Genomic DNA, 27,821 nt, shown 5'->3' on the forward strand with positions numbered 1-27,821 from the left:
AGGCAAACTTCTGTTTTGCATATCATTTTTGTAAGAGGACTTTTTGGTCCTTTTTAGCTCCTTACACACTGGTTCTGGTTCACCTGAGCTTGCTGGGCAATCTGTAACTTAAAACAATTTTTATAATTTACATTTTTGGAGGATGAGGGAGAGCCACTTATACTCAAATACAATTTCTGTATTTGTATTCTTCATGGATATGCATGGCAAAAAATAAGAAATAATAGATTATTTATTAGAGTTCATGGCATATTATATTTATTTATAACATAAGAAATATTTTACAAGATTTCAATGAAAAACAGGGCTTGTATATTCTGAAAATAATCTGCACACTGGCTTTATACACTGTTAAATATTACAAAATATAATGTTTTCCTTTTCATTTAAAAAAAAAGTAGTTACATTTACATTGCCCATGAAATATTGGCTGTGTGTTCTTTCGCTTTCATTCGAAGGACAGCAATACTCGATGACCGTCTTTCAAATTCAGGCTTAGTTTCGAAGGAATGTCCATTTGTAGATCCTGATAATAATGATTCAGTGAAGAAATTGTTAAGTGGCATATGGCTAAACTGGTTCTGGTGATTTGTGAAGCTGGGGTATGAGGAATCTGTACGGGAAGAGTGAGAATAAGGGGACATACAAGATGATGGCTCACGAGGCAGCATACACGACGTCACCACAGATCCTCCAGGTGGGTTCCCTGCCCACAAGTTGTTCTGAATCTGTAAAAAAATGATAATAATATTAATTGCTTCAATACAAACCTTACATTTTTAAAGTATCTATATTTTCTACTATAAAATTATTATTATTATACACAATGCACCTATAAAGTCAGGATTAACAACGGAGAGAGGTGTGATCATGGGCGTAACAATCACCCCTGTGACACCTGCCATTGCAGCGGGGCCCAGAGGCTTTGAGGGCTCCTCCTCTTTCCTTTCCCCAACCGCAAGTGCAGCCAATTAGAAAAGAACTATCCACTATCGCTCACAAAAAAACGTGTGCAGGAGCATGTGTAATTTTTTTTCTGCTTCCAAACGCTGCTTCACAGCAGAACACTCTCTGCTGCCATTCGTTGTCTCCCAATCACATGACCCTCATGGGGTTCAGGGACCAAGGGGGCCCCATGCTATCATTCTTTGCAGGGAGGCCCTATTAAGTCTAGTTACACCCCTGGGTGTGATATTGAGAGTGAGAACAAAAACATGATATTTCATGTATGTTCTCTGTTACAAAGCCTGAAAGAATAAATTCATGAAGTGTCATTTGATTGGGCATTGGTTATGAATAATATTTGCATGTTATCCCTTTTTAATACTTTTTGCCTTTCAAAAGTTATCAACACTTGCTATAACCAGCTGGCACATGAATTACGTGAACAAGTCTTTAAAAAAAATAGAAACAGATTACTTGCATTTTAGCTACCTTGCAAAATGGTAAGCTTTGAGCACAAAAGGATGCCTGAGGGAAACAGCTTATCAGTTTTAGTACAGTAGAAGAAACAAAAAAGTTCAGAATGTATCTCACGCCATGATACTCAGTTTTTACAACAGAAGAATGGATGTTATGTTATATGTTATATCAGCAAAAAAAAGAAAAAAGAATAACAAAACAGTTACAGCTTCTTATGTCTGAGGTGCTGGCCTCAAATAGATCAGCTATCGTCTTTACTTTTATAAAGTTAATTGGTATAAAAGCTTCAATAACTACTAGGACATATTTTAATCCATGGCCTATAGCAGCATTATTACTTAAGTTAAGGGATGCTATAGGGATGCCCCACGGATGATTGTCACACAAATACAAATACTCTGCTTGCTCCAGTGGTTTTGGTATCCAAAGTTTTTTTTTTCTTTATCATAAATACATTAAATTTTTACCTAAAATATTTAAAATCCACCTTCTGGAGCTCAAAAACTTAGCTATGTGACCAAAACAGGACAAAGTAAAGCAGGTAAAAGTGTAATCTCCGGAGTATCTATTAAAAACTAAATCAACTAACCTCTGTTATTTTTCATTGGGTACAATTAATTGAAGATCGTTGCTCTTTTGTCTATTAATTAATGCATTAAAACTTGAGATATTTTACTTCAGCAGAGGTTATTGATTATGCTTCTATGTTTCATAGCAAGGAAGCATTATTTACCTTTGCAGGAAACATTTTTTGTCTTAATTAGAATTTCTTTGCAGTATTTTTTCACCCGGCAAAATTACATAGTTACATAGTTATTTTGGTTGAAAAAAGACATACGTCCATCGAGTTCAACCAGTATAAAGTACAAAATGCAATTTCAGGGCAGTTTCTGGACATTAGCACTAGCTTGAGTGCATCTGTTCCTCTACATACAGTATACTACAGCTGAGACTATGTTCATATGGGGAATTTTATTGCACTCCTTGCAGAAGTGCAATGGAATGGGAAAGTCGCCCATTCCACATCTTGCATAGCATACAGGGATACATACACTCAATGCGGTATGCAGTGCGCTGAGAGGCCGTACACCTATAAACCACACTGGCTGGCTGTGAACATCACATAGGTGGTGCATTGCAGTGCATAAAGCACCATTACATTGGAGCAGCACAACGCACAACTGTAAATATAGCCTGACAGAGAGGTCTCTGCATATTAACCACTTCGGTACCAGCAGCCTCTGCCCCCTTAAGGACCAGAGACTGCTGGTACGCTAAAACGCTGCATACCGACGAATCGCCGCAATAATCCGTCGCTCCCGCCAGTCACGCCACACTCTATGATGGCAGAGCGCTGTGCGCCGGTCAGGAGCCGCTTTCATTGGCTCCTGACCCTGTCACTCAATGTAAGCCAATGGGATTGGCTTACAGTAATGACAGGACCAGGAGCCAATGAAAACGGCTCCTGCCCGGCTCACAGTGCTCTGCCGTCATAGAGGCGGCAGGGCAGCACATTGCGGCGGGGGCAGAGCGCGAGAGCGGCGGGAACGGGCGGGGTGCACAGTGAATTGGACGTAGAGTTTACGTCCGGTCAGAACCGCAGCACCACCCGCCCGACGTAGATTTAAACTGCGTCGGTCCCTACGAAGTTAATGGCGGTTCAAACTTTACACTAAACATTCTGGGGTAAGTAAATGGAGCTTGTAACATTTCACGGACTAATCAAGCCATTTACTGCATCCAAGATGTTATTTACTGACTAAAAATACCAGATGTGGTCCATAGCAACAGTTTAATGAATCAATAGAGTTGGAAATAATACAATTTAGGGAAGTTACCACAAAAAATGTTAAATATCTCATGCAGTGCAGTTTAAAAACCTACTAAATCCAAAACCGAACAAGAGAAATGCTCAATGCAGTCATGTTTATTAGTGTAAATTATACATTATAAATATTAACTTTGAAGGTGAATTTTTCAAATCTGAAAAAAACATTGTTAAGCTTTGTTTGCCTACAGCTGTACATGCATTTATACATGCTTAGCACCGCTATTGTCTGGCCAATTCCCTGTAGCTCATCATAACCTTCTTCCTGTAAACTGCAAGTCCCGCCTCATCCTCATGCAGACAAAGGGTTTCTACTTTAGTTGATGGGAATGGTAGGCTTGTATTTATTGGTCTTCCTACTTTGAGTATCACAAGTTTACATCTCACAACTCCTCAAACAGCTGAGCCCAGAGAGCAGTGGAAGCAAGCAATACTAAAGTTTCAAGTACATACGCCATATGAAACAGACTCGTCTACCAGTTTGCGTCTATAAACTGCTTACATTGCTATTCAAAATGTCTTTCTTCATTTTTGGGTTTAGTTGGACCTTAACCACTTATGGTTTTTGGACATGAATCTCACATCCACTTTAGTGCTCCTGTATGTTCCCGGACATGAGACACACATCCTGCACTAATTGCCACTTCAGTGCACTTGTGCACACATTTTACAAGTGTATCATTTAGTAATGTTTTAGAAAAAAGTTTAAGAATTTTATTTTTAAGTTTATCAAAGTTACAGTGTCTAGTAAAAAAAAAAAAAAATATATATATATATATATATATATATATATATATATATATATATATATATATATATATATATATATACATATATATATATATATATATATATATATATATACACACACATATATATATATTTATTATAATATATATATATATATATTCATTAGGAATGCTCGTTTGGATTCTGCGGAAATGCAATTTCCGAATTTCCGATCAGAAATTGCATTTCCACATCGAAATTCGGAAATCGGTAGTGGAAGTGCAGTAGGTGAATTTTCATGGAAATGTTTGCGGAAATCGCAGAAATTTCCGCCGATTTTAGCATCAATTTTCTCAAAAACTACAAGGACTTTTTGAAATATTTGTTTTCCCACTTATCTGCTTAACATTCGTGTTTCTAGCATCTATGGGGGATTTGCTATTAACCTCTAAAGTCGGCATCATACCGCATAGCTGTTCCAATGCGGATTTTCCTGGTATATTCTGCCAAATTGAACATCGATTTTCTCAAAAACTACAAGGTCTTTTTGAAATATTTTTTTCCCCTTGTTTTCACTTTTCTGCTTAACATTCCCTGAAAATTTGGTGTTTGTAGAACCTACGGGGGCTTTGCTATTGACCGCCAAAGTTATACCGTCACTGTTGACCTTAATGTAAGATGCAGAAGATTTGCATTACCGATATGCGGTATTATGCCGACTTTAGAGGTTAATAGCAAAGCCCCCATAGGAGCTAGAAACACCAAATTTTTAGGGAATATTAAGCAGACAAATGGAAACAAGAGGGAAAAATATTTCAAAAAGACTTTGTGGTTTTTGAGAAAATCGATGTCAAATTTGGCAGAAATTACTGTGAAAATTCACATTGGAACCACTATGCGGTATGACACCGACTTTAGAGGTTAATAGCAAAGCCCCCATAGGTGCTACAAACACCATATTTTCAGGGAATGTTAAACAGACAAGTGGAAACAAGAGGAAAAAATATTTCAAAAAGACCTTGTAGTTTTTCAGAAAATAAATGTTAAAGTCAGCGGAAATTACCATGAAAATTTGCATCAGAATGCGGAAATCGGTAACAGAAAGTGGAATCGGTAGCGGTAATTGGAAATAGCGGAATGCAGATTTTTGACGGAAACAGAAATTGGCATTTCTGACCATCCCCAGGCCCGGATTTCTGCAAAGGCTACAAAGGCCATGGCCTAGGGCGATAAAATCAGATAAGATCAGAAGGGCGGCATGACTTGGAGAGAGAAGAGGTCATATATCAAAGTAAATCATCTCCCCTGTTCCCGCAGCGCAGCCATCCAGCGCCCTGCTCTGCACTAATAGCTGAATTCCAGAGTTCCCCAATCCCTGCACCTCTCACTTCCTGATGTGTTATAACAATCAGGATCAATCATAACTGTCACCCAGTGATGATCCAATTATGATCGACATACAGTACAAGTGGATGTGAGAAATACCAGGGATTTACATTACAAAGCAGATAAAACGAAGTTCCGCTGAGTTCTAATGCAGGCATTCACAAACATTTCTGCTAGTTTCTTTGCCTTCTTTTTTACAGCTGTGACACTGACCCCAGCAGTTGTAAATTACACTTTCTTATCTAGGCCTAATTTATTGCTTTTTTTTCTTCCTAGCCAGTGATCTCCTCTCTGCTTAAGTTAACTCTTTCCTGACTCATTTTCTGTCCTTCAGCTCCGACCATCTATGAGAACTGCTGCAGCCTGGAATAAAAATGCTGTATGCTTCCCTTTCATTGCTAAACTGTCACTGTCACCTGAGCTGTTACTACCTCTATGCTAGTGTGTATGGTTTGGCATCCTTCTGCTTTCCTGTAGCATTAGAGCATTCTACCATCTTAGCCATCAGGAAAAGCAGAGAGTTTTGAATCAGGATGATACCATTTATTGGCTTAAAAGAAAAAGAGTAATCTTTCTGCTAATAAGCCTTCTTCAGACTTTGTCCCCGTATACTGTCAATATGTTAGAGCACACCACCATATGTACATTCAGCATTCAAAAGAGATACGTAGATTTTTTCAGCAAATATAAATAAATGTCATTCAGATGCTTTAAAGTGGAGCTGAACTCTTGCACAGGACAGAAGGAAAACAGAGAAATGCACCCTGTATGTATTTAGAGAGCCTTTCGAATTCTTCCACATCTGTGTCTAATCACAAATTTTATATCTTCCCTGTGTCACCTGACTGCCACAGCATATAAGCTTATTTTAAAGCACAAGATGTTAACATATTTGCTTCCATGAAAGTAGGAATTAGACACAATGGCCCATATGCAATTCACTTTTTCACCTGAGTTTTCTCCTAGGAGATAATTTTTCATCTTCGATTTAAGATAACTTTCCAGTACTTTTCAATTTAAAAAGTACCATAAAGTAGGTAAAAAAAGTAGTATCAAATTTATTTTCAGTATGTTCTTGCTTTCTCATGGCTTAAAAGGCATTTTATTGACAAGTTTAAAATTATCATCTAGGAGAAAACTCAGGTGAAAAAGTGAATTGCATATGGGCCACTGTCTATTTATTGCAGGATTTGTATCAGCTTTAACAAAAAATGTTTTTATGTAAAGGTTATGTTGTTGCGTATCTTTTAGAGCAGAGAGGAAGTACTGAGTTCAGAACATCCAAAGTGGGTCTTGACAGGATGTTTGCTACTTGCCTGTTCTCTGTTTTGGATGGGCTTCTCTCCAGTGCTCTGCCCTGCCACCTGTTTGTGGCTCCGAGTGCAGCCAGTCGCACAGAGGACAAAGAAGCAGCGCATGCTCTGGCCACTCACGCTCCCTGTCACCTGTGTGTGGCTCTGACTGCAGCCAGTCGCACAGAGGATAAAGAAGCAGCGCATGCTCTGGCCACTTGCGCTTCCTGTAATTTCCTGCTCCTGCCCAGACAAGTACCGATCATACATCACCGTAATTTCTCAAGTATGCATGCCCAGAACACTATCGGCTGCTGTGCACATTCGGGCAGGAGCGCAAATTTCCATCGTGAGAGGACAGAGCATCCACTGATTCTTTGTTCAATGAGGGGCACAGCAGCACAACTGAAATGAGCCCATTCAAACCAGTGATCGCTAGTCAGATAGTTGGCCAGAATGTTTTTTGGTGGTGGTGGTGGTGGTGGCGGGGGGGGGGGGGGCGCTTGGTGACAGCCGGCCTAGGGCACTGGTAAGTACAAATCCGGCCCTGACCATCCCTAATATTCATGCATTGAAGTTTTAACCCCTGCCAAGCCTATTAACCTCTCATGTCACCTATACTTGGCCTTAAGATCTCTTGACACTTGTAATGGCTGCCGCTCGTAGTCGTAGCGATGGATGTGATCACTAGGGGGATGGTTTGGGGACCCAACACAGTACAGATGCATCACTGTGCTGTTGCCTAGTGATGCATCTGTACAGCACTGGGGTCTTTAACCCATTCAGGTTCCGTGGTTTTCACGTGAGAAATGTTCACCTCCCATTCATTAGCCTATAACTTTATCACTACTTATCACAACGAACTGATCTATATCTTGGGGGGTACATTTTGCTAAGAGCCACTTTACTGTAAACGAATTTTAACATGAAAAATAAGAAAAAAATTGAAAAATTCATTATTTCTCAGTTTTCAGCCATTATAGTTTTAAGATAATACATGCCTCCATAATTAAAACTCACATATTGTATTTGCCCATATGTCCCGGTTATTACACCATTAAAATTATGTCCCTATCACAATGTATGGCGACAATATTTTATTTGGAAATAAAGGTGCATTTTTTCCATTTTGCATCTATCACTATTAACAAGTTTAAAATAAAAAAAATATAGAAATATTTCATCTTTACATTGATATTTAAAAAGTTTAGACCCTTAGGTAAATATTTACATGTTTTTTTGTTTTTTAATTGTAATGTTTTTTTTTTTTATAGTAAACATTTTATTTGGGTAGTTGTGGGAGGGTGGGGGGTAAACAATAGATTTATAATGTAAATGTGTGTTCATTTTAATTTATTTTTATTTTCAGTTATAGTATTACTTTTTGGCCACAAGATGGCGGCCATGAGTTTGTTTACATGACGTCACTCTAAGCGTAACACACGCTTAGAGTGGCGCATCGGGGAGGGAACGGCCAGAAAAGGCGCAGCTTCCGAGAGAAGCTGTCGCTTTTTCAGCGGGGGAGAGGAATCAGTGATCGGGCACCATAGCCCGATACATTGATTCCCTGGCTAACAATCCGCGGCCGGGAGTGCGTGTGCACGCACGCGATCGGCCGCGGGGGCGCGCGGCAGCGCGCATGGTTTCTGGACGTAGTTTCTACGTCCAGGAACCAAAATAGGTTAAACTGTGTGCACTAGTGATCGCATCCAATCAATACAGATGCACAGGTTGGAGATGATCCACTACATGCACAACTAGTATCACAATATGGCATATATGGTATCATTAAAATTGGGACAAGCCAAGAAAATATGTTTTAAGATGTTTTATACTGTAACTGTGGCGCTTGTCATGTGAAAAATAGGAAGGGTGAAATGAAAAAAAAATGTGTATTCTGCGTTTACGCCATTTTTTTCCATGTAGAATGACTAAAATTTAAAAATTATTGGAAAAAAATTACCAAAAGAAAGCCTATGTAGTTTCTACATTTTTCAAATTAAGTTTTTTTTAATGGCCGCCATGTTTTCCTGCCTAAAAATTGTTATTTGCAACCACTGTAGCAGAGGCCTTAAATATTTGGCATTTATCTGCTTCATTTTTAAAGTGCGCGGTGTTCAAAAAATATGCCACTTGTGCAACGTGAACCTAACACTGCATTACCAACAGTGGTGGAACTTCAATTCATGGGGCCCACCAGCGAATCTTTGATGGGGCCCCTTTATGTTCACATCACTTCCCTTCCCTCCCTTTGGTACTCTTCATGGACTTGGGGCCTATCTCACAAGGGTCATAACACAAGTGTGGCCATCATCCTCTTCACACCTGATCTGAAGTATAGTTATCTGTATCAGAGGAAGGGAAAGATATTAATTGGGGCCCTCTTACAGTTCTGGGCCCCACTGCAATCACAGGGGCTGCTATCGTCTAGTTACGCCCCTGTTACAAACTCAACAGTGGTGTAAAATGCTTTGTGTGACAATATCAGGTGAGGTGGCACAACATTGCTGTCACAAAATATGTTGCTTGTGCAGTGTGGCTCTAACATTGCACTACAAACTCAACAGTGATTTGAGACACTTTATGTAAGAACAGTGCAGTCACAGGTGAACTGCTAGGAGCAGACACCCTATGGAAGCAGCTACATAGCACTGGATAACACAAAACATTGTCAGCAAGCTATCTATCTCTCCCTAAATCAGCAGCACAGATTTCCCTACACTGACTCCGGACAGGCTGTAAAATGGCTGCCAGGTTCATTTCTTTTATAGGAGTGTTGTGGCCATGTGGCAAAAATATTTTATTGGCTGTCCTCTCCAACCTGACTTAAGAATGAAGGGTCAAAATATGGCTCTTTGTTAAAGTATGGAGAGAAAGCAAATTTAGCACCAAGTTAGCAGTAATTGCAAACGGTGAATGTTTGCCACAAACCACAGGCTATCTCAAGTCAGGTATACTTTAACTATATGGAAAGAAGGGCTGACACTCCAAAGCTAGTAAAAGGTAAAGGGTCAAACAGGAACTTTCTATTAGATGTTTGAATAACCATTTGTAGTACTCAAAACAGACAGATCCTTAGCAAATTGAATTTTAGTCACATTGATCTGTTCTACAGGAGGAGGAGGAGGACGAGGAGGAGGAGTATTAATAGAGCAACGACATCTTCTGCAGCGTTGTATATATTGTTGTGTCACTAACTGTCCCTCAGAAGGTTGAACAGCGAGGAGAACGCCAGCGCATACCACTAACGCTGCATCTGAAATGACCACCAGCTCAGTGTGTAGCACCTAAATAGATTTTCTGCACACTTTGCATTCAATTCAGATGCAAATCATGTGCAAATCTGCTACTACTTATTATGCAAACAGGAAACTCAGGAGGAGGGGCTGGGAGCAGCTAACCTGACAGTTACATAGTTACAAAGTTAAGAAAAGGTGGGGGGAAAGGCTGCGCGTCCCTAAACATATGTTGCAATTGAATGGTTAATCGCACAGGCATACACTGCCTCTGTTAGACTGGTGGTCATTTCAGATGCAGCCTTAGTGGTATGCGCTGGCGTTCTCCTCGCTGTTCAACCAAATGTAAGTTACACATTTTTTTGCTTAGCTGCTCCCAAGGTTTTAAATTTAGGTTAGGTCACCTGCTCGGAGGTTTGCCTCACCGTGGCGTAAGTGTCTAGTATAATATACTTTGCATGCAAACCATATTGGAAGCTAAAGTTCCTCCGAGTTTAATAAATGTTAGCACTTGTCTTCGATGCAGGGCATGCGTTTTTCAGTCTAACAGAGGTGGTGTATGCCTGTGCGATTAACCATTCAATTGCAACTTATGTTTAGGGACGTGCGACCTTTCCCCCCACCTGTCCCTCAGAAGGGCTCATAATCTAATCTTTATCATATATTGCTTACACCTTAATTTTCTTAGCATCATATGCATCACATAGTTACACTTTGACCTTACTGTACTGTTTAAACATGTAAATTTTGCTTGGAATTCACTTGCAAACCAATGTAAACGTGAAATACAAGACTGCACTAACATCTTTAGGAGCATTTTGTAATTATCCTTCATAGACATGTTTTAGATAGACCTGTTTTAGATAGTTCTATTTACCTCACACTGAAGGGGGAAGGACAGTGCATCTGTCTAATGGTGCCCATACATGGTACCATTTTTTCCATCCAATCTTACCATTTCTATGTAGTATAAGGGTAAATTAAGCGAATATACTGGGTTAATGTAGGCAGTTCCCTTATATTACATAGAAATGGTAAGATAGGATGAAAAAAATTGTACCATGTATGGGCACCATAAGTCTAAGCACATACAATCTGTCATGAAGGAAGTGGTCAGTGTCTAGGCCACCTACCAGGTATTTAAAAGCAACATATTTCAAGATGAGTAATTAAAAAGGTTTAATGCAAACAACCAATCAACTGGGTGCCTACACAGATCTAGAAATCAATCTTAGGTGAATGTGGAGAAAAGAAGATACTGGCATTCCCTGTGTGATGAACTATATGAGATGACACTCTGATTGAAATGATTCTCACCAGATACGTTGACAATTCCTTTGACAATGTGCAGCAATAAGGCTTTCTGCAGATACTTTTTTTCTATATGGCTTTAGACTGATAAGGCTGTACACCTGAATTAAACTACTGCATGTCCAGAGCTATGGTTGCATATTGAGCTCCCCCGGTCCCTGCAACCGGGGTCCTTTTTTTCTTCTTCGCTAATGTGAATGTCTTAGTAACTGTGAATAAGTCCTCACTTTGGAGTGAAGCGGATCAGGATAACAATAGAAATGGTTGTTTTAAAAAAATAACTGCAATGATAGATGTGATGCTATTAAAAAAAGGTTCACTTTAAAGCGTACTTGGAGTGAGAGGGATATGGAGACTGACATATTTATTTCCTTTTAAGTGATGTAAATTGCCTGACTGTCTTTCTGATCATCTGCATATAATATCTTAAGCCATAGACCCTTAACAAGCATGCCGATCAGATGTTTCTAACTAAAGTCTGACTATATTAGTGACATGTTGGCTTAGATGTGGGTCTCAGAATGCCAAAGCATTCAACAGGAGGCCAGGCAACTAGTATTGTTAAAAAAGGAAATTAATGTGGTAGCCTCCATATCCCTCTAAGTTCAGGTGTACTTTAAGGTAAAGCTAGCCATATACAGGTCCATAATAGCAAGCAAATGATCACTCCTCAACAAAAAGTCAATAATGCCCAGTAGAGGTGATCAATTCGGCCACTTTGTCCACTCAATCTTTATTAGATTTTAGAAAAAATGTAGCTGAAACTTGTCTGATTTCCAGTACTGTGCTACTTGATACAGTCACAATACTATCATTCCTCCCCACTCCTCCCTCCCACTGGTTAGACTGAGATTTTCCAACAGGTTTAATCACTGTATCCCCCTGGCCACATTAAATTAAAACTTGATTGGTTAGGCATTTAGGTGAAGATAGATCCCCATCCAATTTTTCCAAGCGGCCATGCTGGAAATAAAAATTGATACATGTATGGTCAGCCATATACAGTACATGCACAGATTCTAAAAATATTTGCTGTTCTGCTCCCAAACCACTTGTTTTCTCAGAATTTCTTAAATTGTGTTTCAAAGTTTGTAGAGGTTAAATCAAATTACACGTTATAAATAATATCATTATGTGCCATTATTCCTAACCTGTTCATGTACCATAAACTTCAATTGGCCACTAAATACACACTCTTGATTGTGCAATCTACCAGTAATCATTTCCATGCAGTTTTAGAACTTACCCAGACAACCTGCTTAGCCTATTCTCAGTCTGTTGGGGCTTATGACTGCATGGATATGGTAGGATAGCACAAGATGTAGATTGATAAATAACTGTATCAAAGTCAATCATTGTATGTAATAAACAATTCAATTCTATTTTTTTTTTTTTGTTAAATGGTCCAATCACAATCTTAGTGGTGTTTTATATTTTAATAATTTAGAATAATGTTTTTTGTTTTAAAGAAGAAAAGTCACTGCTTACAAATCAAGCTGGTTTATTTTATAAAAATAGTTCCTTTGTCTTTAAAGCTGGTAGCATACACATACAACGGAGGGACGACGGAGGGAAAGAACAATACCCTCTGTCATGGTGGATATCCTGCTGGCAAATCAAGAGTAATTGGGGGCCGATGTACACAAGCTAGACTCCCAGCCCAGGGCCATAACTGTACTTATGAACATGAACACAGATATCTGTCCCCAAGAGGGCTACCTGGGATGTACAGATAAAGAGATCTGCACCCCTATGCAATTCAATTTTTCTCCTAGGTTTTCTCCAAGTTGATAATTTTTCATCTTTTCTTAAAAAGAACTTTTTTTTAGCATTTTGCAATTTTGCAATTTAAAAAAGTACCAAAAGTAGTAGAAAAGGTACTATCAAAATTATTTTGTGTATTCTCTTGCTTGCTGGGGGTTTAAAGGCATTTTATTTATATCAATTTTGAGAAAGCTAAGGAGAGAAAAGTAAATTTCATACGGCACCTGATCACTGCTGAAGCCCAGTTTTCAGTTGCACATAATAGTGATGTGTGTGAGTGTGAGTGTGAGTGTGAGTGTGAGTGTGAGTGTGAGTGTGAGTGTGTGTGTGTGTGTGTGTGTGTGTGTGTGTGTGTGTGTGTGTGTGTGTGTGTGTGTGTGTGTGTTGTAGGGGGACTTCAAGGGAAGCACATAAAAAGCAGTGAAAACCAAAAATAGCAGTTTGAACTCTACCAAAATGAACTCAGAAAAAAAAGTTGTAATTGATATCGTATATAGATTAAACTTAAAAAATAATAATAATTTTTTTACCAATTTTCTTCACAATTAAACTTCCTGAGAATATCAACCAAGATGTTATTTAAAACCCAAAAATTATGAGGAAAAAAAAGAATATATATATATATATATATATATATATATATATATATATATATATATATATATACATATACACATACACACACAGTATAGAACTCACAAAGAAACAACTAATATTCCAGTTTCATATAATAAAAATTATTTTGCACCAGTAAAGAGGATATGAAGCAAAAATCACTGAAAAAGGAATAATAAAGGACAAAGAAGTAATAAAAACACATGTACTGGCTGGAAAAATTTATTTCTAGCAATTCTCTGCAACTGTTGGCCACGTTTTATCAAGAAAGTCCCCGAAGGTATGATACTATCTAATATCGAACTGTTTATTTTTCAGCAGTCAACAAAGCCAAAAAAACTACAGTAAAACACTTCAGAGCTCAAAGAAGTTCGGCGACTATGCCTGGAGATTTGGTTACAGTGATGTTATTTTCCCTCCAAATGCTAGTCAGACATTTAGATCTTTCTCACAGAGGAAAATTGTTTGAGAAAAATAAACAGAAACACAAATACAGTCCAAGAAAAATACAATTAAAGGAACACCGAAACTGAAAAAGAAGAGATCAACCAATGCCGTAAAATACATCTGATTTTTCACTAAAAAAGCCAGTACTGCTTGGAACTAAAAATAATATATTAGACAGAATCAGTTCAGCTTTATTGTCCCACAACAATTACATGAGTGAGATGATGGCAGCTTACTGCAGATGCCTCTCAAATAGGCAGGTTTTTTATGGCAAATTCCCTTATACAATGTAAGTGTCCCTAGGGCTGTTTTCCACTAATGATTATGACAATATCCAGCAGGTTTTACACCATGATTGCTGTCAATACAAGCACATGCGGGAATGATGCATGGTGTACAACAGGGCAGCTTCCTTTTGGAGGGCCAAGGAGAGGTTCAATGGATTTGGCCATTGATTTACACTAACAAACCTGGAATGCAAAATCATTAAAGGACCTTGGCAAACTACAGGGGACACCTGTACACATGCTAGATTCTCAGTCAAGAACAGTGGCTTTTATGCTGGCCATACACTAGGCCAATTCCCCGCCGATCGACAGCAGATTTGATCACTGGGATCGAATCTGCTGTCAAATCGTTAACATTAACGCTAAATTTCGATCTATTTCATACGAAATAGATCGGTCCCTTTGATCGCTCCATGTGGGAAATTACCGTCGATCGCCCGCGGGTAGGGAACGCGTCGCTAGCGGCGTTCGAGTGCCTGACGACCGACGCAATACAGCTGCAATACATTACCTGCTTTGCCGGCGCGACTCCCCAGGTCTCCGCTGTCTTCTTCTCCGCTCTGGTCTGGTCTCCGGCTGGCTTCACTGAACTTCCTGTCCCGGCAGGAAGTTTAAACAGTAGAGGGTGCTCTACTGTTTAAACTTCCCACAGACAGGAAGAAGTGAAGCCTGCTGGACCCGGAGACCAGACCAGAGCGGAGAAGAAGACAGCAGAGACCGGGGGAGTCGCGCCGGCGGAGCAGGTAATGTATGCGGGCAGGGGGGGGAGCGGCGGCAGCACCACCACCACCACCACAGATTGTGAACAGTTTCAGGCTGAAATCGGTTCACAATCTGTTTGCAGTAAAGGCAGCCATACGATCCCTCTCTGATCAGATTCGATCAGAGAGGGATCTATCTGTTGGTCGAATCTGATGGCAAATCGACCAGTATATGGCTACCTTTAGATTTAGAAAAAATTGTAGGCTTTAGATTTCAGCATTGTTTGCAGTATCAAAAACACCTAGGGGTTGATTCACTATCACTATAGCTCCCCTTACTGCATGCTTAGCATGCCTTATCAGAGTTAACCTGCCTTATCAGAGTTAACCTGCCTTATCAGAATTGACGTGCCTTATCAGAGTAGCATAGCGAGCGCTACGAACTTATGCCTGCTAATTGGCAATGACGAGAGCTCCACTCCAAACACTTTAAAGGACATTATCCCCACACTTTGATTTGCCTAATAGGCTGCCTGTCACTTGACAGGAAACTTGACAGGCAGCCTATTGGGCCAATCAAAGTGCGGGGATAATGTCCTTTAACCTCCCTGGCGGTACGCCGTTGCAGTGGCTGTGTCCGCGGGAGGGATTTTTTTTAATAAAAAATGTTTTTTATTTATTAGCTAGCACTAGGCTAGCTAACTATGTGCCCCAGGTCCCTGGCACCTCTCTGATCCCCCGATCACCGCCAGTAATATTTACCTGTCCGCGATCCCGCGAGAGCCGCAGCTTCACCTATGAGCTTCACTCGTTGCAATGGGGACGATCAGACATGACGTCATCGACGTCATGCGCAGTCGCGATCCTCCCCATAGCAAAGCCTGGAGCTGATTGGGAGGCTGCGCCATTGCGGGATCCCTGGGGAGGTACGTATTACGGCAGCGATCGGGGGCAATCGGTGGGAGACTTTGGTTAGCTAGTGAAATTGCTAACTTAACAATATAAAACATTTTTTATTAAAAAAAAATCCTCCCGGGGCCATGTCAGCCCCTGCGTCGGCTAGCCCGACCGTAGGTCGGGCTTACCGCCAGGGAGGTTAAAGTGATTTAACCCGCCAGGGCTCAGGGCAGGACGAGTGGAGCTCTTGTCGTCATTGCCAATTAGCAGGCAAAAGTTTGTAGCGCTCTGTAACGATTGGTGTTAGCAAGAACAAAGTTTCTGATTATCAGGTGATCTGCAGTATCACCTATAATACAGATATATACCTGATTATATGATAATCTGCAAAATCACCAATAATACAGATATATAGATACAGATGTGTCAGCTAAGCAATGCTAATATGCCACTAAGAAGTGACATAACCTAATCACACTTTAATGCACTAAGTGTAGTGATTGGTGTAACAGTAGTACTGGCAGTATTTGCACTACCTCACCAGAGGAGCTGGTGGGCACTACCCATACTGAACCTCTCACCAGAGACAGGGGGTCCCTGGTGAGAGTAGAATGGTCAGACAGATCAGATCGGCAACAGACAGACAGGTCAGGTACAGAATCGACAGACAGAGACAGAACGAGTATCAGGCAAGGTTGGCAACAAGGTCAGATGGGCAGAGGTACAAAATCAGGAGACAGAGACAGAACGGTAATCAGGCTAGGTTTGGCAACAGGATCAGATAGGCAAAGATACAGAATCACTGGGAGTAAGATTGGTCAGAACTAGCCAGAGTCATACACAGATAATCAAGCAATAATAACAGTAGTAATAATAATTCCTAGTCTTGTATGAAATCCCTGGTTTCCTCCCAGATCAAAGCACACCGGAACTATCTAAGGTCTGAGCGCTAACACGAAGTATTCACGACAGAAGACAACTAGCAAGTGAAGCCGAAAGGCTTAAGAAGCGGAGGAGACCCCCAAGGCACGCCCACCAGCCTCGGCCAATCAGGAGCGGCAAGCGTGCCCTCTGACGTCAGCCGACCAGCCGGTCAGCTGACGCGCCTCCTCCTAGCATAAAGATCCTGACGGTGAGCGCACGCACGCGCTAATGTACCCCTGAGCCCAGCAGAGACACGCGTCCTCAGCGTGCTAGACGCCCGAGGCACAGGGAGACTGGCAGGCAGAAAACCAGAAGCAGCTGCGGCTGTACTGCTAGTCACCGCAGCTGACATGTCACTATGCATTACACGCTCACTATGCTACTCTGATAAGGCACACTAACTCTGATAAGGCACGTTAACTCTGATAAGGCTTAACTCTGATAAGGCACATTAACTTTGATAAGGCATGATAAGCGTACCATAAGAGTAGCTATAGTGATAGTGAATCAACACCTGAGTAATCAAATGTCTTTCAATCTGTAATTTTCAAGTATTATAAGCTCTGCCTCTGGTGTATGCTCCACAGAGCTTCCAGTGGACGTTTGTTTACTTCTTACAGTGCTATAGCCCTTGCTGCACTTAGGACATGCTGGACCAGTAGCATGTAGTGCCATATCACCTTCTTCTAGGCTGGAAACTTGATGTGTCTCCTTAATTCTCTTCCCTTTCTTTGTTAATTGTGACATTGATGTCAACAACAAAACATTTATAAAGCGCTTTTCTCCCATAGAATCCATAGCGCTGGATCCTATTTATTGGCCTATTAGCTAACTTAACCTTATGTCGGAGAACTGATGACTGGCATATAAACTGGCCTACATTGGGTATATTTGTGCCACTATCCCTAGACAGAAATACCCTGAACAAAACTGTGCTATATCAGTTGCTGACAGGAGGGACACACCAATGTCACAAACTGTAGGGGATGGAGATTGAGGTAAAACATCAAGGGCAGAGTCAACAGAGGGAGAATATAGTAATATATACATAGTTTATTTGGGTAGGTACAAGCAGTCCTAATATTGCTATAATTACAAAGATCTAAACTTTCAAATGCAAACCAAACTTCCAAGTTCCAAAGAAGGGATTAGGGAAATGATATGCATATATTTGTGCTATGATTTAAATTGAAATTCAAACTCTACTTTGTAAATTGCTACAAACTTTCATTAGTGCTTCACTAAATGTTTTGTAATTGAATAAATAATCAATTTTCATTTGAGATCAATTATTAATTTTCAGAACTGAAATAATTCTTCTTTGCAAACCTGAACTTTGTTCTCTCTTTATGGAGTACAGACTGACCAGAAACTTCCTTCTTTCACTGCAAGAGTTATAGCTGCACAGACTAGCTAATAATCTATTAGGTCTTTTTTTACACCAGCAGCATTCTATGTTCCTATGTACTGGCCAGGTGCTTGTCAGCATTTGGCATAGTCAGTGCACAGGCTTTAGCCTAATGAAAGCATATCTGAGCATAGGTGCACTCAGACACAGCATGCAGTGGTTTCTTTCTCACTGATAAATATGACGTGTGTCAAATGCTGACACATGCGAGGTTACAAATGCTGCCATTTAGCTTAATTAAATTGCAGCTTGAAGGCACTCACTGTGACAGAAACCTTATGATTCGTGTTGAATAACTATGTTTTGCCTGCACATTTTACATGCTTAAATTTCACACGTAAGCAAGCTAAAATAAGACTTGCTAACAATGATGAGCGAGCACTGTTTTGTGGGGGGAAAACTGTATCCACATGTGTGCGAACAGGGAGCTGCACACTGCTCTCCATCTGCCCGACACTTCCACTTTCGCTGTGGAAGTTCCTGCTGTGAAGAAAGAAGTGTCAGGCTGATGGAGAGCAGCGTGGAGTGCAGTGACTAGAGACAGGTAAGTTGACCCTCTCTGCCCCAGCATCCGCTCACACACGGGTTACATTCTCATGAAACTGGGCTTGCTCATCCCCAATTGCCAATAATCCTATGTATAAAGCTGAACTGGAGTGATTGCTTTTTCTAAACAGCAGTGAAGCTTCACTTTGACAGCTAAGGTTATCACTGATGATACAATACTGATTGTACAATCATTCCACTTCTATGTAATGTGAGGGAATATAAAAGTAACCATTTAAAGTTCATTCACTTAGTTTAACCTTCTACTACATTGATTTTCATAAGATTGTGCAATCAAGACTGAATCATTGTTTTACAGCCAGATCGAACAAGGAAATGGAATGCTTTTTTATTAGGAATGATTGAATCATTTTGATTGCTTTTCTTACTGAAACCAATCAACTAATCAAGTACAATAGCATAAAAATATTTGTTTTTAATATTACTAAACAAAAAACAAGCAGCTAAAATTAACCCAAGGCCTCCTGCACCTACAACAAATTTTTGACTCCACTCCCAAAAGCGGAATTATATTTAAAGGGGCACTACAGTGAAAAACTGTAAAATGTTAAATATGTGCAAACATATACAAATAAGAAGTACATCTTTTCGAGAGTAAAATGAGCCATAAATTACTTTTCTCCTATGTTGCTGTCACTTACAGTAGGTAGTAGAAATCTTACAGAAGCGACAGGTTTTGGACTAGTCCATCTCTTTATAGGGGATTCTCAGGGATTTATTCATTTTCAAAAGCACTTGCTCTGTCCAACTGCCAAAAAACTGTGTAAGGAGCAGGGAAGCTGGCCAGCATCATTGTTTAAATCCTTTTTAGGGAATATCTTTATAAAGAATAAAAGCCTTGCTGGGTATCCCCTATGAAGAGATGAACTAGTCCAAAACCTGTCGCTTCTGTCAGATTTCTACTACCTACTGTAAGTGACAGCAACATAGGAGAAAAGTAATTTATGGCTCATTTTACTCTGAAAAAAAACATATTTCTTATTTGTTTAGGTTTGCACATATATTACATTTTAAAATTTTTCACCATAGTGCCCCTTTAATAGTGACTGTCATGTACAATCATCAGATAACAGGTAGTTAGACGTGGCACTTTGCGGCTTGATTGTTTTCATTTCCAAATATCTAGGACGTTTTGCAATACTAAAAAAATAAAGAATTTACTTTGACATGTTTCAAGCCAGCATATGTTCATTTCATTTTACTTCGCTGTTATAAACACACCAAAAAAGAGAAAAGAAAAAACTAAACCAAAAGCAATCTTCTGACCACTCAAATGCAATGTTAAAAGCCAACTTTGATGTGTATGGCCTATTTAGGCAGCCCTACAATTGACTATAAAGTCTTTTTCGTGTGACTGCTCATAGGCTAGACATGGCAGATTTTTATTTGTTTGATATGTCTTTCTTTATAACTGGAAAACTTTGTTGGACTTTAACCTAACCCTTTTCTACAATTTTCTATTAGATAATGTTTTATTTGTCCTGCTATTTTGTACCGTGCTTTATATTTCTTTCAATAAAAAAAAGGAAAGTCGAAAAAAAAAACTTTTTTGTATGATTCTGAGAATTAGATATGTATAGGAGTGCTTACCTGAGGGTAGCTGTCACTCCTGGGCAAGACAGAGATATCATAGGTGGCAGCAAAGTGGCTTTTGGCTTGTTGTATCTGACCATAGCGTTCTCTTTTTCTCCACTTAGCTCTGCGGTTTTGGAACCAGACCTGGTAAAAATCAACAAAATGCTTCACTCAAAGCTCACATTCTAAATGTATTAACCACTAATGCATCATTTTATTTCATAATCCTTTTAGTCTACCGCTGCCACTGTGTTTGCACTATTACACAACTGCCAGCATGTGTTTCTGCAAAACATATTTACCAATCATCGTGATGGTCCTTCTGGAGCTTTAAGTCAATTTCACTTTCATAAAAAAAAAAAAAAATACTATGACTTTTTGATATTCAAATTTTGGGCTAAAGTGTGTGTGTGTGTGTGGGGGGGGGGGGAGTAGGGGAGAATTATCTGTGAGTGATAGGCTGATGTGGGAGTGATAGGCCTTTATGTGCAATAGAAGCATGCCCATAGCCATAGCTTCTTCTCCTCGCTCCTGCTCCAGTCCTCATGTCTCCCCTGCAGCTTCATAACTCACCACAAGAACTGCAAGACTTCACTGCAGTCACATGACAGTGAGCTCTCACAATGACTTTCAGAGCTACAGAGGAGATGTGAGGACTGGACCTGGTGCGATGAGAGGAGTGCATCTTGCACCAGGGACACACTTTCAACTCCCGCTCTGAATGGAGGACTATGGTAAGACATTGGGGGGAGGGGGAAGGCCTATCGGAGGATCAATGCAATTAGCCTAGGCCAAAAGTATGTGTGTGTGTGTGTGTGGGGGGGGGTTATCTGTGGGTGAGTTTATCCATGCTAACATACACTAAGGGCTGGTGCACACCGAGCGGCTTTTGGGGCGTTTTCAGATCCGCTTGCGGCTGCGGATCTGCTTGGTCAATGTATCTCAATGGGGTGGTGCACACCAGAGCGGGGGGCGTTTTGCAGAAACGAAAAATGCCTGGGTGAGGCATTTTTTGGATTGCGGGTGCGTTTCTGCCTCAATGTTAAGTATAGGAAAAACGCAAACCGCTCTGAAAAACGGCACTTCAGAGCGGTTTTGCAGGCGTTTTTGTTACAGAAGCTGTTCAGTAACAGCTTTACTGTAACAATATATGAAATCTACTATACTGAAAACCGCAGCAGCAATCCGCAAAACGCTAGCAAAACGCCTCATAAAAATAAAAAAAAGTGTTTAAAAATCTGCTAGCGTTTTGCGGATCTGCTAGCGGGTTTTGGTGTGCACCAGCCCTAAGGGCTTGTTCAAATGCATTAAACAATGTGACTACCCGTGACAATCGTTCATATTGAACAACCCTTATGACGAATCTCTGAACAATCGTTCAGATGACCATTGACTCTCACACAAATACTGTGATTGTTAAAATGTTTGCTCATGTTCCGTCATTCATTTCTGTAGTACACTATTGTGATTGATAGATAGATCAAGGAACAACGGTTTGTCGTTGCCACAAATTCCCCCATCCATCTTTTGGTGAGTACTTAAAGCATGGTTGTTTGACTCCAATAACACATTAAAGAGACTCCGTAACAAAAATTGCATCCTGTTTTTTATCATCCTACAAGTTCAAAAAGCTATTCTAATGTGTTCTGGCTTACTGCAGCACTTTATACTATCACTGTCGCTGTAATAAATCAATGTATCTTTCCCCTGTCAGACTTGTCGGCCTGTGTCTGGAAGGCTGCCAAGTTCATCAGTGTTGTGGTTCTGCTATGAACTCCCCCTTCCAGCCCCTCCATGCACACTGCCTGTGTGTTATTTAGGATTAGAGCAGCTTCTCTCTTCTCTCTTATCTTTTACAAGCTGGATAAATAGTCCTCTGAGCTGGCTGGGCTTTCACATACTGAAGAATTACAGACAAGGGCAAAGCTGTTTGCAGGAAGAAACGAGCAGCCTGAAACTTCAGTGCATGAGAACAGGGGGAAAGAAACACACACATGATCTCTTGAGATTCAAAAGGAAGGCTGTATACAGCCTGCTTGTGTATGGATGTATTTTCTATGTGTGGACATACTGTACATCAACCTACTTCCTGTTTTGGTGGCCATTTTGTTTGTTTATAAACAAACTTTTTAAAACTGTTTTTAACCACTTTTAATGCGGCGGGGAGCGGCGAAATTGTGTCAGAGGGTAATAGGAGATGTCCCCTAACGCACTGGTATGTTTACTTTTGTGCGATTTTAACAATACAGATTCTCTTTAAGGTTAAAAAGAAAACTGACATAATGTTTGTGTCAAAATTCACCCAATGTATAAGCTAAGAAGATTTCACTTTACAGAGTACCTTGCAAAAGTACAACCCATTTGAATTTAGTGAAGACTAAAATTACTACAGGTGAGTTTTAAGAATAAATATAGTTATTTGTTCTTCATCATTTTTTTTTGTCTTGTCCGAAAGCTAATCATGCCGTTGTGTCTTCTTTGGGAAAATATCTGTAGTTAATAACTATGCAGTTTTCAAAACAAATACATTTGGGAATGTGCTGCATAAGTTGTTGATCCATCAGAAAATTAGGCACGGCAATCATGATCCAGCTATACCAACAAACTTCCAAACAGAGTGTAAACCTGTGAACCTGCATTCTTAGATTTGCTAAAGATGAATATTTATTTCTATGAAGGAAGGATAAGGAATACAGGAATGAGACCTTTAGCAACATAGGAAAGCATTAAGAACTGGCCAGGAAAAATCAACCTGATGGATCACTCACTCTTTCTTTGCACAGAAGTTTCCACAGCTTTTTGTTGAGCATATACACAAAAGTGATCATTGCCCAATGCAGACAGTGAATCATTCATGAGAAATCAGTTAATAAGCATATTACATATGGACATTGAAATCTGTGCATGGCAGTGTAAGGGCTGGTACACACCATGCAAGTTCCCATCAGATCGACTGGTCAATTCAATAATTTCTGAACCATCAGATGAGCTCCTGATCGACAACGGGATTAATTTTCCAATCACAACTGCACAAAATCCATCCTGTTATCGATCGGGAGCTGATTGGGCTGGTCATAAATTTCCCATTCAACCCATCGATCTGACAGGAAGTTGCATGCTGTGAAACAGACGTAAGGGCTGGCTCAAATATTTAAAAACGTACCATTTTTTCGGACTGTACAGAGACAAGTAAGAGGACAGGAAAACAGATTAAATGCATGGAACCATTCATACAATTGAGTTCCTTTTAAAGCCACAACCTGCAGTATTTTTCCAGACCTTAAATAAATTCTACTGCTACCATGTTCAAACAGACACAGCGGTAGTCAAGAGGAATGGACAGTAGTTGTTCACACTATACATTTTCAAAGAAAGTACTGCCATCAGCTTTCATGGGAAGTAACAAGGAGTTTTTTGCAGCACACAGCATTGCAAGTGGAGAATCGTCATACTACAGTCCTCCTGTTCTGTCAGTTGCATTCCTGTTCGTTAAAGTGTAACTGTCAGGCATAACATCAAAAATCTATTCTTTATTTTTATCTGGTAAACACGTAATAAGGATGCTAACCAGGCAATCGAAAAGTCAAAAACCACTCTTACTTTTCTTCTCCATAAAACATCATTCCCCAGTTTCCCTGGCTCTTATTTGGTTCCTCTGCCGTACCAAAGAAGTTGCACGGCATGCTGGGTTTTCTTCTTTACTTTCCTCTCAGACATAACTAATGCAGCCTGATTGGCTGAAGCATCTTTCCCTCCTGTTTTCCCCTCCTACACCTCTGTTCCTCTCTACTTGGACAATATTTCTCATGCTGAGACAATGCACTTTCCAAGGGAGGAAATTATGTCAGGATTGGCTTCAAGATAGACATAGTCAAAAATGGAAAACCCTAAGAAAAATTAAAAAAGCCTTCTCTTTTTTTTAATCACTAAAATCAAAATGTTGACAGTGCAATACATATGTTATGTAAGTAGAGCAAGCATTTATCTACTTATATATGAGTTTTTTTCTAAGATAGTATAGCTGACAGCTCCTCTTTAAAACGTATACAAAACTGATGGAAAAACTGAGGAAAATGTACTGGACAGGACTGAACAGGACATTTTCATCTGGTGTATGTGTGAACCAAGTCTTAGACCAAGTTCACACGGAATCCTTGCGGCACATCACTACAGATTTTAAAATTAGTATCTTCCAGTAATGTACAGTATGTCTCAAAGTACCATGTGCGGTGCCTGGCAGGACACAGCTTGACTCACATTATCACAAAAGAATCTGCTGCACCACAGTGGATGCACACAGGTGTTAACGTACCAATTGCCTGATAATTGCAGTATGTCGCTTTATGATCATACTATAACATCACGTCGCCCACATGGTGTGAACATACCCTTTGTACAAATGTTATTTTATAAAATTAATAAATCAGTAATAATCATAACTTTGTTAGCTTCATTCAGCTGACATAAAAGCAATGATTGCATATCATTTTGTGACAATTTTTCAAAGGCAGAGAAAGTATGCAAATACATTCTGTGCGATTATTCAGATATGTTTAAATAGTAAAATAGATGTGTGGAAGGACTAACCCCCCCCCCCCCACCACACACACACACACACACACACACACACACACACACACACACAAATGCCCAAAAAATTCCAGCTAGAAAATCCCCCAAATCATTGCTTATCTCTAGACAAATGCAATCTTAATGTAAAAAAATAAAAAAAACTCCAATTTGTATATAGTTTCAAATGTTTTTCAACACTGTGATCTAGGTGTCTCTAATTTCAGCTACCTAATTATGATGATTATAATACATAACGTATTAGTCAGCACCTAGTTTACAGTGACCATCAGATGCATGGAAACAAAATATTAAAGTCAAACAGTATCAAAGCATGAATTCAAGTTACTAAGAACAACAACAACAACAAAAATTGGACTGTTACCACAGGTTATTATTATTATTTCCTATTTACATAGCGCTGACATATTCCGCAGCACTTTGCAGAGTATATAGTCACCAACTCTAAATCCAGCATATTACCTTCTCCACGTGCAATCCCCTCTGCCCAATTCTTCCCATCTTTTTACATCAGCAGTTTCCAAACCACACATGGCATGAAATGAGAACCAGTTTAAGTTTTTTGACACACAAAAAATTGTTCAACTTAATCTCCTGGATATTTGAAGTAATGGCAAGTTTACATGGCTGTAGTCCAGGCACAGAAGTGTAAAGTAGTGCCTTTATGCCTTCACCAACTGTATGTTAAACCATCTTAGGTTGGGTCCCATTGTTGATGGGAGTGATTTGTTTTAACAAGACGCTACAGTTTTTTGCAGTAACACTACTATTACTGCTATCACTACTGCTACTACTGCTTCCTAAGCTCCTACTACTAGCACTGCTATCACTTCATTTTTTTATTACAAAGTTTAAAACCGAATGGTTTAGATTTTAAAAATAAATGGTTTTTAATTAACATAACAGAGAATTTAGGGCAAACATTCATAGTTTATAAAGTAATAGTACTTTATTGTTATTAATATTGATTTAACAAATGCAATAAAAACTGTGGGCTTCATTTAACCAGGAATATATTTAAAAAATGGTCAAATCTGTCAAACGGATTTTCCTTTTCTTACAGCTCTACTTTCTGGCTTAACCAGTAATAGCCAGTAGTAGTAACCAGTAGTAGTAATCAAACCAGTAGTAGTAATAAAAGTTTCTAGTTTCACAGCTGTGTAATCAATATAACACAACTCTGTAGAGTACCAATGAATGGACACTAGTTAACAACAGTAATAAATTACCATTACGTGTAAATTTCCACTCACCCAGAAAGAGAAGAAATTGAGGAAATTAAAGGCAGCATCTACTGATCAATTCACTGCAGCTAAGTGAACAGAATCAAGTAACAAAAGCCTTCCAGTGAGTTAAGCCTAGCCAAAGCATTAGAATTACATTTGTTCCAGTAGCATTTCTGCCTTAAAAAAAGGTGGCCTGAACAAAAATTTGGATTTATGCTTTAGCATTACATCGAAGATTATTGTTTTTAGAAGATATTTGTTATTATTTTATTTAAATAGTAGCAGTAATATTTATAGAGTATTAACATATTATGCGGTCCTTTACACAAGACACTGTACAATTCACAGCACTCTATATTCTAAAGGGACACACAAATAAACTTTCCATAATGTTAGTTTGGGGAGAAGCCAGATAAACCCACCAATATGTTTAAAAGAGTCATTGCTTTAATCCTGTAATGTTTTAGTGTTGCAATTTCACATTGAAGGAACAGTGATGAATTCACCACAAAGCCATATTTCAAAATAACGTTTTACTAATCTGAGAAAGCAGTGGGAAAGAACACAGATATTACTTGGACTGGAATTAAATTATTTTTGAGGACTCAACTTATTATTGACCAGTGTAGATCTTGGTGAGTTACTGCTCCATGCAGCTAAAGAAGTGCCTTTCATTGAAAAAAAAAACCATCACTTTAGTTTATGCAGTAATCTCAGTACTTTTTGAAGGTAAACCTATACTTGATTCAAGCTTCAAACATTCAATCATTTTATGGCACAATTTTATTTATTTGTATTTTTTTCAATCAAAACAGTCAAACCATAAACAAAGAAAAGATAAGGAATGAAGCATATTTGAAATATCTACTCATAGACCTTTACTAATTTACTTCCTTTACTAATAATGATTGTATATTTTTTTTAAATAATTTACTGAAACTTAATTAGCATTCCCATGAACCTGTGTGTGTTTTGTTGTACTGCGCATGTGCAGCGACGGACACAGAGACACTGAGGGGGAGGAAGGGGCGGGCGCACACGGCGGATGTGCGCGGCGGACATGCATATGCACGGCAGGCGTGCGGTGACAGACCTAGCCCGTTTTTAAATGAGTAAGGTAACTAGTATAAGATATGTATTAATATGATATCAGGAAGAAAATTAATAATGGATAATTTTTAACGTTTGTCTACATGTAAACAGAAAAATAACTATCTGTAAAACACCTGTTTTGCTCTTGTAGCCAATGCTTTAGCTTGCAGTTTCAAAAAGAATGGCACATAAGACATACGGTACTACCTTTACTATAAGTTACTTTTTTTAAAGGCCCAACAAGGTCAAAAGTGTCACAAAAAATATATTGTTGGCAAATTGATTTTTTTTCAACAAAATATGCAGATTATTTTTAAGTTTGCTTTACTGAAGAAATAATGATAGCTTTTTAATAACATTTTGGCAGTAAAATTGACACAAAACTTAGTAAATTCATTGGATTGTAATAAATGCACAAGGCAAAAGAATTTGAAGAAGTTCCACAATGAATGAATCATCTTTTTCTAGTATTTAGTTTCATTACAGAAGATGTAGATTTTATGTCAGTCACATCTATATGCACT

At 39.3% G+C, this 27,821-nt stretch overlaps 1 protein-coding gene across 1 annotated transcript in view; it reads right to left on the minus strand.

Moving 5' to 3' along the window:
- Positions 1 to 309: 309 nt before the first annotated feature.
- ALX1 (ALX homeobox 1) overlaps positions 310 to 27,821 on the minus strand; it is a 65,866-nt gene continuing 38,354 nt past the window's right edge. The window contains exons 3-4 of the mRNA XM_068272784.1: positions 20,405 to 20,533; positions 310 to 728 (exon numbers count right to left, since the gene is read on the minus strand). Coding sequence (XP_068128885.1) covers positions 408 to 728; positions 20,405 to 20,533 — 450 coding nt within the window. The 3' untranslated portion in view covers positions 310 to 407. The remainder of the gene's footprint in view (positions 729 to 20,404; positions 20,534 to 27,821) is intronic.

This window comes from Hyperolius riggenbachi, chromosome 3, assembly GCF_040937935.1.
Source record: "Hyperolius riggenbachi isolate aHypRig1 chromosome 3, aHypRig1.pri, whole genome shotgun sequence".
NCBI classification, from domain to species: domain Eukaryota; kingdom Metazoa; phylum Chordata; class Amphibia; order Anura; family Hyperoliidae; genus Hyperolius; species Hyperolius riggenbachi.